This window comes from Harpia harpyja, chromosome 1, assembly GCF_026419915.1.
Source record: "Harpia harpyja isolate bHarHar1 chromosome 1, bHarHar1 primary haplotype, whole genome shotgun sequence".
Taxonomy (NCBI): domain Eukaryota; kingdom Metazoa; phylum Chordata; class Aves; order Accipitriformes; family Accipitridae; genus Harpia; species Harpia harpyja.
Window position 1 is genome coordinate 108903971 of NC_068940.1, and position 14626 is coordinate 108918596.

Consider the following 14626-nt stretch of genomic DNA (forward strand, 5'->3'; position numbering starts at 1 on the left):
GGGGAGCACCCCATCCCTGAGCATCCCTGTTTGCCCCCCTCCCTTCCAGCCTGCGACCCCCAGATGGTGTTTGTGGGGGCCGGGGGCTGCGAGGGGGGGCGGGTGCCCCCCTGCCCCCAGACCTGCGGGGACCTGAGCACCAACAGCACCTGCCCGAGCCCCTGCCAGGAGGGTGAGCGATGGGGCTGGGGGGGCTTGGGGGGGCACGGGGAGCGGCTGGGGACATCACGGTGACAGAACGGGGTGGTGGGGGGATGCCGGTGCCCGGCGCAGTGGCGGCAGGTGCCGGTGGTGCCGGTGCTGAGGGCACGCCATGGGGCAGGTTGCCGGTGCCCGCCGGGGCTGTACCTGCAGGACGGCGGCTGCGTCAACGCCAGCCAGTGCCGGTGCCACCTGCCGCAGGAGCACCGGCTGCCCGGTGAGGTCTTCCTGCTGGGCTGCCGCCGGTGGTGAGCGCCGACACCGCGAACCCGCGCCCCACCTGCACCCCGGTGCTGCCTGCGGGCCAGGCTCGCCGGGACCCCCACCGGGGCATTTGGGGGTGTCCCTCGCCCGTCCCCATGGCTGAGCCCGGCGCCCGTCCCCAGCGTGTGCCGGGATGGGATGGTGACGTGCGAGGATGTGGCCTGCGCCGTGGACTGCGGCTGGTCCGCCTGGTCACCTTGGACCCGGTGTGACGGCGGCTGCGGCGCAGGGACGCAAGAGAGGTTCAGGTGCGGGGCCGGGGGGGGCCCTGCCCCGCGGCGATGGGGGGTGGCGGTGCCCCATGGACGGGCAGCCATGCGGCGCCTTCCCGCAGGTCACCCTCCAACCCCGCGGCAGCTGCCGGCGGAGCGCCCTGCGCCGGGGAGGCCCGGGAGGTGCGAGAGTGCCACGAGCCCTGCGGCACCGGTAGGCGCCCACCAAGCCCCACGGCGGCACCGGGGATGGTGGAGGCTGTGCCGGTGCCGGCCCGGGGACCCCCAAGCCCGGTGCTGCGGTGGCCCCTTGAGTGCCACGTGTTGGTCTGTCCCCGGCAGAGCCCGGCACCGGCTGGAGCGCCTGGACGCCCTGGTCCGAGTGCTCCGCTCCCTGCGGCTCCGGTGAGCAGAGGCGGCACCGAGCCTGCACCGCTCCGGTGCACGGGGGGCCCGACTGCGCCGGCCCCCACGTCCAGACACGGGACTGCAACACCCAGCCCTGCCAAGGTGGGTGCCCCACGCCGGGCAGTGCCGGTGGTGGCCGATGCCCAGCCGCGCCGCCCGGCAGCACCGGTAGCAGACAACACCGAGCCCCACTGCCCATTCTCCTTGCAGCGCGGTGCCCGGGGAACATGGTCTACCGGACGGCGGAGGAGTGCCGGCGCGGCGGGGGGCCCTGCCCGCGGCTCTGCCTGGACCAGGGCACGGGCGTGGAATGTGCCGCGCTCTGCCACGACGGCTGCGCCTGCCCCGCCGGGCTCCTGCTGCAGAACCAGAGCTGCGTGCCGCCCGGCCGCTGCCTCTGCTACCACCACGGCCGCCTCTACCAGCCCGGTGACACCGCCGCGCTCGACGCCTGCAACAACTGGTGAGTATGCGGCCGCCGGGGTCCCCACCTGGGGTCCCCCCCCCACTGACCCCCTCTCTCTTGCAGTACCTGCACGGCTGGGACGATGGTGTGTAGCACGGAGCCCTGCCCAGGTACCGGCCGGCAGCGGTGGCACCGGGGTTGGGTGGGGGTCCCGGCATGGCTGTGGTGCCAGGGGGGCACACAGCGTGGGGGTGGGGGGACAGGGTGGCACGGGGCAGCACGGGGTGGGGGCTCCCTGGAGGGCAATGCTGCCTTGGCACAGTGCTGTGCCGTGCAGTGCCACGCGGTGCCATGTGGCACAGCATAATGCAGTGCGCTGCCACGGAGAGCGTGGTGCGGTGCCACGCCGTGCGGCACAGCGTGGTGCCATGCGCTGTGGTGTCGTGCGGCGCGGTGTGGGTGATGCGGTGGGGCTGAGCAGATCGCCCCGGGGCCCTTTTCCCAAGGGCTGTGGGTGTCGGGGCTGGCGTCGGCACCGGTGCAGCGCCGGCTAAAGCCCCCGCTGCCGGTGAGGCTGAGGCCACCCCGGCACCGGGACCCGCATGGCTCCGTGTGAGCCGGCAGCCCCCCGTGCCATCCCGCTCTCCCTCCTGCGCCCGCAGAGGTGCCGTGGGGCGCGTGGTCCCCGTGGGGCGCGTGGTCGCCGTGGGGCCCCTGCAGCGTTTCCTGCGGCGGCGGCGAGCGGCTGCGCCGCCGGCAGTGCCGCCAGCCGGCGTGCCCGGGGCTGGGCCTGCAGAGCCAGATCTGCAACACCCAGGTGTGCCGGGGTGAGTACCGGCCCCCAGCCCTGCCCCGCAGCCCCGGCGCTGAGCCCCGGTGCTGAGCCCCGGTGCCGGCGCAGAGGCGGGCTGCCCGGCGGGGCGGCTGTACCGCGAGTGCCAGCGGGACGAGGGCTGCCCCTATAGCTGCGCCCACCTGGCCGGCCGGGTGGGCTGCTTCTGGGGGGGCTGCCAGGAGGGCTGCCACTGCCCCCCCGGCACCTACCTGCACCGCGGCGCCTGCCTCTCGGTGAGTCCCCGGCACCCCACGGTGCGCTCCCCTGCCCCGGACCCCTCTCCGTGGGGTGACCCCTGGGTGCTGCCTTCTCCTGCGCTGGGATGGGGGGGGGGGGCTGGTGCCTGCTCACAGGGTGGCCCCAATGCTGGGGGGGGGGGTCCCAGGGCGGTGGGGGCTCCCCAGGGCAGTGGGTGCTCCTGGTGATGGTGGGCGCTCCTTGGGGTGGTGGGTGCTAGCTGGGACAAGGGGTGCTCCTTGGGGTGCTGGGGGATCCCAGGGGCGGTGGGGGCTCCCCGGGACATCGGGGGCTCCCCGGAGCCACGGGTGCCCCCCCGGAGCCGTGGGTTCGAGGCCGGGTGCGGCGCAGGAGTGCCCCTGCGTGCTGACGGCAGAGCTCCTGCGGGAGCTGCAGAACGGCTCCGCCGCCCCCCCCGGACCCCCCCGGCCCGGGCACCCCCGCGTTGCCCCTCCTCGTGCCGGGCCAGGAGCTGCCCCCGGGCAGCACCATCCACACCGCCTGCACCAACTGGTGAGCGCCCGGCACCCGCTGCCCTTCCCCACCACCGTGTGCCCCGCTGCCCTTCCCCACAGCCTGGCACCCCACTGACCTTCCCCAGCACCCTTCTGCATCACCCAGCACCCTGCTGCCCTTCCCCATCACCCAGCACCCCACCACCCTTCCCCACCACCCCACTGCCCTTCCCCATCACCCAGCACCCTGCTGCCCTTCCCCACCACCCAGCACCCCACCGTCCTTCCCCACCACTCTGCTGCCCTTCCCCATCACGCTACTGCCCTTCCCCATCACCCCTCCCCATCACCCATCACCCTGCTGCCCTTCCCCATCACCCATCACCCCACCGTCCTTCCCCACCACCCCACTGCCCTTCCCCATCACCCTGCCACCCTTCCCCATCACCCATCACCCTGCTGCCCTTCCCCATCACCCCCACTTCCCTTCCCCACCACCCCACTGCCCTTCCCCATCACCCTGCCACCCTTCCCCATCACCCTGCTGCCCTTCCCCATCACCCAGCACCCCACCACCCTTCCCACCAGCCCACTGCCCTTCCCCACCACCCCACTGCCCTTCCCCATCACCCAGCACCCCACTGCCCTTCCCCGCCGCCCCCTTCCCCATCACCCAGCCCCTGCCCCACGGCTCCTGCCTGATGGCTGCCCCCCCCGCCCAGCACCTGCCTGCACGGCCGGCTGCGCTGCTCGGAGCCGGGATGCCGACGGGACGGGGGGTTCGGGCCCTGGGGTCCCTGGAGCCCCTGCTCTCCCAGCTGCGGGGGGCTGGGACTGATGACCCGCCGGCGGGGCTGCACCAGCCCCCCGCCCGCCAACGGGGGCTGGGACTGTGCCGGCCCCCGCACCGACAGCAAGTACTGCCAGAGCCCCGACTGCCCCGGTGGGTCCCGGCCCCTCTGCCGTGGGTCCCGGTCGCAGCCCCTGTGCCAGTCCCTGGGTCACGGCCCATTCCCATCCCCTCTGCCGTGGGTCACAGCCCTGTCCCCATGTCATGCCGTGGGTCCCAGCCCCATCCCTGTCCCCTTTGCCGTGGGTCCCAGCCCCATCTCCATGTCATGCCGTGGGTCACAGCCCCATTCCTTCTGCCCTGCTGTGGGTCACCCCCATCCCTGTCCCCTCTGCCCTGCCATGGGTCACAGCCCCCTCCCCATCCCCATCCCCTCTGCCCCTTGGGGCCGTGGGTCCCACCACCCCACCCCAGTGGGCCAGATCCTGCCCAGGCACAGGGGCTGGGGGGTTTAGGGTTGTCATGGCATTTGCTTTCGCCCCCCCCAGCAGCAGCCGTCCCCATACCGGAGCCTGGCCCCACCACCCCAGGTGAGGGGGGATGCCGCCTCGGGACCCCTGACCCTGGTGGGGGACTTGGGGATGGGGGGGGGGGTCTCACGCCCCTGGCTGACCCCGCTGATGGGGAGCCTTCATCCCGGGCCAGGCGCCGAGGAAGAGGAGGGCTTCGGCCCCTGGTCCCCCTGGACCCCCTGCTCCAAGACCTGCACCCACCCCGAGGCTCCGGCCACCAAGAGCCGCAGCCGCTCCTGCAGCCGGGCTGGGGGCTGCGGCGGGGAGAGCGTCCAGCAGCAGGCCTGCAACCTGCCCCACTGCGCAGGTGGGCTATGGGGGGGGGACCTACCCCGCTGCACGGGTGGGCTATGGGTTTGAATGTGCCCCACTGCGCCGGTGGGCTATGGGGGGGGGACCTACCCCACTGTGCAGGTGGGCTGGGAGGGTCCCTCTGCCCCACTGCTCGTGCAGGGGACTGGGGGGGGTCCCTCTGTCCCCCCTCCCCAAGGCTCTGGGGGCTGCCAGCCGCGGGGGTGCAGGTGCTGGTGGTGCCAGCTCCGGTGTCCCCGCAGCCGCCCCCCCATGCCCGGGGGAGTCCTGTGCCGGCCGGGATTGCCGGTGGACGCCGTGGGGACCGTGGGGCGGCTGCTCCCGCAGCTGCGGCGGGGGGCTGCAGCTCCGCCTGCGCGCCTACACCCCCCCCGGCCCGGGGGGCCGCTGGTGCCCCGACATCCTCAGCGCCAATGCCCAGCACCGCTTCTGCAGCCTGCAGGCCTGCCAGGGTGGGGGGGGAATTGGGGGGCGGTGGGGGGGGGACCACTGAGGGGCTGACTGGGGGTCTCGGGCAGGGTTGAGGGGCTGGTTGGGGGGGGCTGGTTGGGGAGTCGGGGGGTCAGGAGGGCTGGGAGGCGGGGGGGCTGGGGGGGCTGGTTAAGGGAGTCTGGGGGGTTGGTTGGGAGGGCTGGGAGGTGGCAAGGGGGGAGCTGGGGCGCTGGCCGGGGGGGGCACTGGGTAGCACCCCCATTTGACACCCTCTCGCCGCACGGCAGTGGACGGTGCTTGGTCAGCCTGGAGCCCCTGGTCGCGGTGTGACCGGACGTGCGGGGGGGGGTCGCTCCGTCCGCAGCCGTTCCTGCACCCGGCCCCCCCCAAAAAACGGGGGGCAACCCTGCCCCGGCGAGCGGCACCACCTGCGCCTCTGCAACCCCCAGCCCTGCGGTAGGGCACGGGGAAGGGAGGGTTTGGGGTGGTTGCGGGGGGGTGTCACCGCAAGGCTCACCGGGGGGGTCTGACGGTGCCGTCTGCCAGGGGAGGGCTGCCCACCCGGCATGGCGCTGGTGACCTGTGCCAACCGCTGCCCGCGGCACTGCCGGGACCTGCAGGAGGGCCTGGCCTGCGGGCAGGAGGAGCGATGCCAGCCCGGCTGCCGCTGCCCCAACGGTGAGTCCTGCTTGTCCTTGTCCCCCCCCCGCCATGTGTCCCCCCCCAAGGGGAGCCCACCCTGGGGGGGGGCAGAGCTCAGGTCCCCCCACACTGGTCAAGGCTGCGGGTGCCCGTGTGGTCTGCAGGGGCACACGCGTGTGCCCCGTCCCCAAGCGTCCATCGTCTGTGTGTGTGTGTCCCCCCCCCACCTCATCTCCACAGGCACCCTGGAGCAGGACGGGGGCTGCGTGCCCCCCACCCACTGCGAGTGCACGGACGCGGCGGGGCACGGCTGGGTGCCGGGGAGCCACCGCCGCGACGGCTGCGAGAGCTGCAGCTGCGCCGGGGGCCGCCTGCGCTGCACCCGCCGGGGGTGCCCCCCGACCCCCTGCGGCTGGAGCCGCTGGAGCCGCTGGGCACCCTGCAGCGTCACCTGCGGGGACGGGCGGCAGACCCGCTTCAGGTGACACGGCATCCCGGGGGACACGGCACCCAGGGACGGGGTGGGGGTACGGCACCCGGGGGGGGGGGGCACGTGGCACCCAGGGGGGGCACACATGGCACCCAGGGGACATGGCACCCGGGGACGAGCCGTGGGGCAGGATCCGCTGTGACCCCCCGCGGGTGCTAGCCGGGACCCAGCTCCCGCAGGCCCCCCCCAGTGCGGTGGGTGACCCCCGTGTCCCCGTGTCCGCCCCCCCAGGACCCCCACCCCGGACTCAGGAGACGGCGAGTGCGGCGGGGTGGAGGAGCAGAGCCGGGGCTGCGCGCCGGGGGTCTGCCCACCCCTCTGCCTGCAGGGCGGCAGCGAGAGGCGCCTGGGGGAGAGCTGGCCGCAGGGCGAGTGCCGGCGATGGTCAGTGCCGGGGGGGGGGGGGCCGAGGGGGCCGGGGGTCCGAGCTGCACCCCCAAACCCACCCGACCTCTGTCCCCTCCCCACAGCACCTGCACCCCCGAGGGCATCCAGTGCCAGGACATCCCCTGTGCCGGTGAGTGCCCCCCGCCCGCCCGCGTCCCCCCACCACGTGCTGGGTCCCCCGGTGAGGGGATGGGGCCACGGGCGTCACCGGCATCCCCGGTGGGTGCCGGGACCGCGCGACCTCCCCTGAAGCTTGAGAGGCCGACGGAAAGCCCCCGGGACCCCCAAACGGGGACGGAGGGGACCCCGGGCACCGTGGCGGCGGCTTCGGGGTGCCGCGTCCCCCCGTAACGTGCCGTGCCCCCGGCCAGGCTCGGGGGTCTGCGCGTGGGGTGCCTGGAGCCCCTGCTCCCGCTCCTGCGGCACCGGCCTGGCCACCCGGGAGGCTGCCTGCCCCTGCCCGACCCCCGGCCCTGCCTGCAACCACAGCCACGGCCACGGCACGCGCCGGGAGGTGGAAGCGTGTTACCTGCGCCCCTGCCCAGGTAGGGTGCCGGGGCGGCCAGGGTCGGGGGGGCTCGGCAGGGTCCCTGCCCGCCATCACCCCATCTTCTGCCTGCCCGCAGCTGCCTGCCCCTGGAGCCCCTGGAGCCCCTGGAGCCCCTGCTCCTGCCAGGCTCCGTGGCGGCACCGGCACCGGCACCGGCTGGGCCCCTCCGGCTGCGTGGGGCTGGACGGGCAGAGCCGTGCCTGCAACATCTCGGGGTGCTCGGGTGAGCGACGGGGCTGCCCGCAACCCCTGCCTGCACCCTGCCTGCACCCTGCCTGCACCCTGCCTGCCTGCACCCTGCCCATCCCTGTGCCGGACCGGGGTGCCCCTGCCCTTCCCGGCTCCCTGCCTGCACCCTGCCTGCACCCTGCCCATCCCTGTGCCGGACCGGGGTGCCCCTGCCCTTCCCGGCTCCCTGCCTGCACCCTGCCTGCACCCTGCCTGCACCCTGCCCATCCCTGTGCCGGACCGGGGTGCCCCTGCCCTTCCCGGCTCCCTGCCTGCACCCTGCCTGCACCCTGCCTGCACCCTGCCCATCCCTGTGCCGGACCGGGGTGCCCCTGCCCTTCCCGGCTCCCTGCCTGCACCCTGCCTGCACCCTGCCTGCACCCTGCCCATCCCTGTGCCGGACCGGGGTGCCCCTGCCCTTCCCGGCTCCCTGCCCGCACCCTGCCCGCACCCTGCCCATCCTGTGCGCCATATCTGGGGTGTCCTCGCCCATCCTGAGCGCTCCCTGCCCTCTCCCTGCCCATCCTGTGAGCTTCCTGCCTGCTCCTGCCCATCCCACGCCTGCCTGCCCGTCCCGGGTGGTCCTGCCCGTCCCCACGGGGGTCTCCCTGCCTGTCCCATGTGCTGCCTGCCTGCCCCTGCCCGTCCCAGGCACTGCCCGTGGGGGGGGCTCCTGCCTGACCCCTCTCCCCGCCTCCGCAGAGGCCAGCTGTGCCCCCCCCTTCCAGTACCAGCCCTGCGGCCCCCCCTGCGCCCAGTTCTGCTCCAGCCTGCGGCACCCCGAGCTCTGCCCGCAGCCGCCCCCCTGCCTGCCCGGCTGCGCCTGCCCGCAGGCAAGAGTGGGCAGGGGGCTACAGCACAAGAGAAGGGGGTCTGGGGGTGGGAGGGGTCCCTGGGGATGGGGTGGGATGGGGATGGGGATGGGGTGGGGTGGGGGACAGCCCCACCAGGGTCGGGGGCCGTGGCAAGACCCCGGTGCCGATGTCCAGCTGCCACTGTAGGGGCGGGAGGGGTGGGGGGCTGTGGGGAGGGGGTCTGGCACCCCCACCCCCCCACCTCCACAGCCCCCTGTACCCGGCAGGGGCTGCTGGAGCAGGCCGGGGGCTGCGTGCCCCCCGCGCAGTGCCGCTGCCTGCACCCCGGTGGGCAGGGCAGCCCCCCGACCCTGGCTGCCGGTGACACCGTCCTCCTGGGCTGCAAGGAGTGGTGAGCGGGGCCGGGGGGCAGCCCCACACATGGGGGGGCCGGGCGTGGGGGGGGGCAGCGCCGGGGCGGTGGGTGCTCAGCCGCTGTCCTCCTCCCAGCGTGTGCCAGAACGGGACCCTGCGGTGCAGCAGCGAGGGCTGCCAGGGTGAGTGCGGACCCCCCCGGCACCCCAGAGCCCCCCGCCCTCAGTGGCACCTCCCCAGCTCGGCCCCAGACCCCCCCTCCCAGCCCGTTCCCTCTGCTCGGGGACCCCCCGCATCCCCCCCAGCAGCTCTGCCCGCTGCCTGCCCCCACACCGGTGGGGGCTGCCCCCTCCCCATCCCCCCGGCCGGGGGGTCCCCAGCAGCTCCATGTCCCCCCCAGGGCTGCTGCCGCTGAGCCCCTGGTCGGAGTGGGCACCCTGCGGCCCCTGCCTGCCCCTGCCCACGCTCGGCCCCCGCACCCTCGCCCAGCTGCTGGCCCAGCCGGGGCGGTGGCAGCCGGCGGAGGGGACGCCGGCGGGGGTCTCGGCCCTGGCTGCGGTGCAGCATCGCTACCGAACCTGCCTGGACCCCCAGACCGGGCTGCCCTGGGCCGGCAGCGGGGCCGCCTGCTCGGCCGAGCTACGGCAGGAGAGGCTCTGCCCGGACCCCCACGTCTGCCAAGGTACCGGGGGGGGCTGCGGGGTGCCGGGGATGCCGTGCCGTGCCGGCGGTGTCCCCGCGGGGCAGGTGACGGCCGTGTCCCGCAGACCTGTGCCTCTGGAGCCCCTGGGGTCCCTGGGCACCCTGCCGGGACCCCTGCAGCGGGGGCTACCGCCTGCGCCAGCGCCAGCCCCAGCACCCGGCCGCCGGCCGGCACTGCCGTGGCGCCCACTCCCAGACCGAGAGCTGCAACACCGCCGTCTGCCCAGGTGAGCCCCCCCACCCCGGCACCCCAGAGACCCCCGTGCACCCCTGTGCCCCCGCTGCACCCTGAGGCCCGGCATCGCGCCCAGGGGAGGCGTGCGAGGAGCGTGGACGAGCCTTTGCCGCGTCCTGCGCCAACGGCTGCCCCCGCGCCTGCGCCGACCTCTGGCCCCACGTCGAGTGTCTGCAGGGACCCTGCAAGCCGGGTACGTGCCCCCCCGCCCCTGACCATCCCCCTGAGCTGCCTGCAGCCCCCCACCCCATAGCACAGCCCCCTGCCCCACACCGGTGACACCCCCCTGCCCCACGGCACCAGCTGCACTGTGGCACACCGGTGCACCCACACCCTGCTCCGTGCATCCTCGCGGCAGAGCCCCCCCCAGCCCACTGGGGGCTCAGGACCACCCGCAGCACCCGTGGGTGCAAGCCCGCTCTTCTCTGCCCCCGCAGGGTGCCGGTGCCCCCCAGGGAAGCTGCTGCAGGACGGGGCGTGCGTGCCCATCGCCGAATGCCGCTGCGGGCTGCCCGCTGCCAACAGCAGCCGGGAGCTCCGGCCAGGGCAGGTGGCCGAGCTGGAATGCCACAACTGGTGGGTGCCGTGGCGGGGGACGTGGCGACAGGACGGGCACTGCTGTGCCGCGTGGCAGAGCCCCTGGGTGGGATGCTGATGCCGGTGCCGCTCCTGGTGCAGCACTTGTCGGAACGGGACCTTCGCCTGCCCGGCTGCGGCGTGTCCCTCCTACGGGCCCTGGTCCCCGTGGGAGCCCTGCTCCCGCAGCTGCGGCGGTGGCAACACCTCCCGGCACCGCAGCTGCCAGGAGAGCGCCGGGGGGGTGCCTTGTGGTGCCACCGGCACAGAGGAGATGGCCGAATGCAACGTGCAGCCCTGCCCTGGTGAGTGCTGCCATGGTGGGCCGGGTCGTGGGATGGCAGAATGGTGGGTTAGTGGGATGGTGGGACAATGGGATGGTGAGATGGTGGGATGGTGGGACGGTGAGATGGTGGGATGGTGGGACGGTGAGATGGTGGGACAGTGGGTTGGTGGGACAGTGGGTTGGGTGGGACGGTGAGATGGTGGGATAGTGGGTTGGTAGGATGGTGGGACGGTGGGATGGTGAGATGGTGGGACGGTGGGTTGGTGGGACGGTGGGATGGTGGGTTGGTGGGACGGTGGGACGGTGGGTTGGTGGGACGGTGGGTTGGTGGGACGGTGGGACGGTGGGTTGGTGGGACGGTGGGACGGTGAGATGGTGAGATGGTGGGACGGTGGGATGGTGGGACAGTGGGTTGGTGGGACGGTGAGATGGTGGGACAGTGGGTTGGTAGGATGGTGGGACGGTGGGTTGGTGGGACGGTGGGACGGTGGGTTGGTGGGATGGTGGGTTGGTGGGACGGTGGGTTGGTGGGACGGTGGGACGGTGAGATGGTGAGATGGTGGGACGGTGGGATGGTGGGACAGTGGGTTGGTGGGACGGTGAGATGGTGGGACAGTGGGTTGGTAGGATGGTGGGACGGTGGGTTGGTGGGACGGTGGGACGGTGGGTTGGTGGGACGGTGAGATGGTGAGATGGTGGGACGGTGGGTTGGTGGGACAGTGGGTTGGTGGGATGGTGAGATGGTGGGATGGTGAGACGGTGGGACGGTGGGATAGTGGGTTGGTAGGATGGTGGGTTGGTGGGTTGGTGGGACGGTGGGTTGGTGGGACAGTGGGTTGGTGGGACGGTGAGATGGTGGGATGGTGAGACGGTGGGACGGTGGGATAGTGAGTTGGTAGGATGGTGGGACGGTGGGTTGGTGGGATGGTGGGACGGTGAGATGGTGAGATGGTGGGACGGTGGGTTGGTGGGACGGTGGGTTGGTGGGACGGTGAGATGGTGGGATGGTGGGACGGTGGGATAGTGGGTTGGTAGGATGGTGGGACGGTGGGTTGGTGGGATGGTGAGCCCATGCTCCCCCCACAGCCGGCTGCCAGCTGAGCCCCTGGTCCCCATGGAGCCCCTGCAGCGCCAGCTGTGGCGGCGGCACCTCCGAGCGGCACCGGGAGCTGCTGCCGGGGCCGGGGGGCCAGGAGGAGCCGTGCCCTCTCCTGCCGCTGCTGCTGCAGCGCATCTGCAACGCCCGCAACTGCTCGCCGGGTATGGGGGAGCCCAGCCAGGCTGGGGGGGGCGGGGGGATAGCCTTTGGGGTGCCAGGGAGCTGTGGCTTCGCCGGCTGAGCCACGGGACGGCAGCGGGTGCTCGGCCGGGGCCGGGGGGGGGCTCGGTGCCGCAGCCGCCCCCTCCTCACCCCGCAGAGTGCCCCGGCGGGCAAGTGTACGGGGACTGCGCCAGCGCCTGCCCCCGCACCTGCGCCCACCTCCACCCGGGGACACGGTGCCTGCCGGAGAGCTGCCAGCCCGGCTGCGCCTGCCCGCCCGGCCAGGTACGGCTGTGCCCCCCCCGAGCCCTCCCCGCAGCCCCCAGGGACCCCGCTGCCACCCCGGGGACCCGACTGGTCGGGGTCAGGCGAGCGGGGATGGGGGGGCACCCCGCTCACCGCTGGGTGCCCCCCAGGTGCTGCAGGATGGCGCCTGCGTCCCCCCCGAGCTGTGCCGCTGCCGGCTGCCCCCCACTGCGCCCGGGGCCCACAACCTCTCGCAGCAGCAGGAGCACGCGCCGGGCAGCCGCATCCAGCACCGCTGCAACAGCTGGTGGGTGCCGCGGCCCCCGGCATCGCCCCGGGCCGGGTCACCCCATGCGGGTGGCCGAGCTGGTGGGCTGGGAGGGCACTGATCCCCCCCCCCACTCTGTCCCCAGCATCTGCATCCGCGGCGTCTTCAACTGCTCCCAGGAGGACTGTAACGGTGAGAGAGCCCCGTCCCCATCCCCGTCCCCATCCCCACGCCGTACCGCGGTCCCCGTGCTGCAGCTGCCATGTCTCGCCCCCCCCCGCAGTGGACTGCCTGTGGTCCCCGTGGTCCCCCTGGTCCCCCTGCTCGGTGACGTGCGGAACGGGTGAGCGGCTCTCCCGCCGGCACCCGCTCCGGCAGCGCCTCTACGAGGGAGCAGAGTGCCTGGGGCCCCCCACGCGCCGGACCCTCTGCAGCCTCCCCGACTGCCGTGAGTGTCCCCCCCAGTCCCTCGACCCCGGGAGGTGGCAAGGGAGGGGACAGAGCTGGGTGCCAGCCCCAGGCTGAGGCAGCGATCCCTGTATCCTGTACCATGCCGGTGCCGGTGCCGGTGCCGGTGCCATGCCCTGTGCCACATGCAGCCTGTCCGACGGGCGAGCGCTGGCAGGGCCCCGACGCGCCGGACGGCTGCGAGCGAAGCTGCCAGGACATCCTCGGCGAGCCGCCACACAACTGCAGCGGGCCCCCGGCCCCCGGTTGCGCCTGCCAGCCCGGCCGCTACCGCAACAGCACCGGCCACTGCGTCCCGGCCGCCCTCTGCGAGTGCCGGCACCGGGGGCAGCTCCACGAGGTGAGCGGTGCCGGGGGGGGCGATGGCCCTCGTGTTGGGGGGGCCCCGTTGCACCCCCCCTGGCCGGACTGAGCCCTGTGTCCCCCCCCTTCCTCGGCCAGGCTGGCAGCGAGTGGCAGGAGGAATGCGAGACGTGCCGCTGCGTCAACGGGCAGGCTGCCTGCACCGCTGGCTGCCCCCCCCTCGCCTGCCCCGAGGTGTGGGGTGCTGGTGGGGACGGGGGGGGGCATGTGAGGGGAGGGGGCACATGTGGGGAGGGGGCACTCGTGGGCAGGGGAATGCCCATGGGGAGGGGGCAGGGGGCACGTGTGGGCAGGGCAATGCCCATGGGGAGGGGGCACGCGTGGGCAGGGGTCTGAGGCCGCCGTCTCGGCAGGGCGCGGTGAAGGTGCGGGATCCGGGCGGCTGCTGCCCCGTCTGCCGGGAGGAGTGGCCGGGTAAGGTCCCCGCGCCCCACGGCGGGACTGGGTGCCCACCGGCACCCCGCGGTGTCGCCCCACGCGGTGCCGGAGGGTGGGCGAAGGCGTCGGGGCGTCGCGGGGGGCACGGGCAGCACCGCCGTCGTGCCCCTTCCTCGCAGAGGAGCCGCCCGCCACGTGCCGGCGCTTCACCGAACTGCGCACCATCGCCAAGGGGCCCTGCGCCCTGCCCGACGTCGAGGTCAGCTACTGCGCCGGGCGCTGCCGCTCCCGCACCACCGTCACCGCCGAGGTCAGCCGGCGCCGGGGGAGGCAGGAGCGGGGTGTGGGGGGGGTCTCCCCGGTTTCGCCCCCCCCGCCGCAACCGCGCATCCCTCGGGCAGGAGCCGTACCTGCAGAGCCTCTGCGAGTGCTGCAGCTACCGCCTGGACCCCGCCAGCCCCGTCCGCATCCTGCGCCTGCCCTGTCCCGGCGGCCACGCCGAGCCCGTGGTGCTGCCCGTCATCCGCAGCTGCCAGTGCAGCAGCTGCCAGGGTAAGCGGGGTGGGGGGCAGGCAACCCCCCCCCCCAGCTGCAGCACCCTGAGCCCCTCACGCGCTGGGGATGCAGCATCCCGAGCCCGTGGTGTTGCCAATGCAGCAGGTGCCAGGGTGAGCGGGTGGGGGGGTCAGGGTGGGGGACAGCACCCCGGGGCGGGGGGTGCAGCACCCCGAGCCCCCTTCACCCCCTCTCATGCAGGTGGGGATTTCTCCCGGCGCTGAGGACCACCCCCCCGCAGCTGGATGCTTCCCCACCCCATCCCCGGCAGCAGCGGTGGCACCCCCGGGATGCTCCGGTGCTCCGGGCCCGCAATAAACCTGCGGGAGCAGCCCCCTGCGTCTGGCACTGGGCGGCGGTGGGGAGGGACTGGGAAGGGCCCAGGGAGGGACTGGGGAGACTGGTGGGACACCAGAGGGGGGACTGGGGAGGACCTGGGAGAGCTCGAGAGGGACCAGGGAGACACAGGGGGGGACAGTAGGAGGGATGGGGAAGGGCTTGGGGGGGGACCTGGGGAGAGCTCGGGGGGGATTGGGGGGACGGAGGGGGACACTGGGAGGGACCAGGAGGGGCTCAGGGGGAACTGGGGGGGCTGACCGGCGGGCAGAGGGCTGTCACTGTCGCAGGAGGGTTTTGGGTGAGACGTGGGTGCAACCGCTGCTCTCCTGGGAGGGCGGGTGAGCGGGCGGCAGCACCGC

At 74.2% G+C, this 14626-nt stretch overlaps 1 protein-coding gene across 1 annotated transcript in view; it reads left to right on the plus strand.

Moving 5' to 3' along the window:
* The window catches only part of LOC128139330 (SCO-spondin-like), a 32612-nt gene extending 18351 nt beyond the window's left edge, over positions 1–14261 (plus strand). Inside the window, 42 exon segments of the mRNA XM_052781579.1 lie at positions 50–172; positions 323–449; positions 588–713; positions 800–891; positions 1020–1187; positions 1296–1548; positions 1615–1661; positions 2154–2318; positions 2393–2559; positions 2915–2991; positions 2993–3076; positions 3741–3961; positions 4357–4398; positions 4514–4687; positions 4935–5144; positions 5412–5464; positions 5466–5580; positions 5671–5802; positions 6007–6247; positions 6488–6640; positions 6727–6773; positions 7015–7188; positions 7270–7416; positions 8124–8254; positions 8503–8627; positions 8726–8772; positions 8991–9272; positions 9358–9519; positions 9604–9720; positions 9965–10103; positions 10206–10408; positions 11476–11649; positions 11808–11935; positions 12067–12203; positions 12310–12356; positions 12448–12612; positions 12764–12972; positions 13074–13169; positions 13349–13409; positions 13553–13683; positions 13775–13925; positions 14130–14261. Coding sequence (XP_052637539.1) covers positions 50–172; positions 323–449; positions 588–713; positions 800–891; positions 1020–1187; positions 1296–1548; positions 1615–1661; positions 2154–2318; positions 2393–2559; positions 2915–2991; positions 2993–3076; positions 3741–3961; positions 4357–4398; positions 4514–4687; positions 4935–5144; positions 5412–5464; positions 5466–5580; positions 5671–5802; positions 6007–6247; positions 6488–6640; positions 6727–6773; positions 7015–7188; positions 7270–7416; positions 8124–8254; positions 8503–8627; positions 8726–8772; positions 8991–9272; positions 9358–9519; positions 9604–9720; positions 9965–10103; positions 10206–10408; positions 11476–11649; positions 11808–11935; positions 12067–12203; positions 12310–12356; positions 12448–12612; positions 12764–12972; positions 13074–13169; positions 13349–13409; positions 13553–13683; positions 13775–13925; positions 14130–14152 — 5666 coding nt within the window. The 3' untranslated portion in view covers positions 14153–14261.
* Positions 14262–14626: the final 365 nt, after the last annotated feature.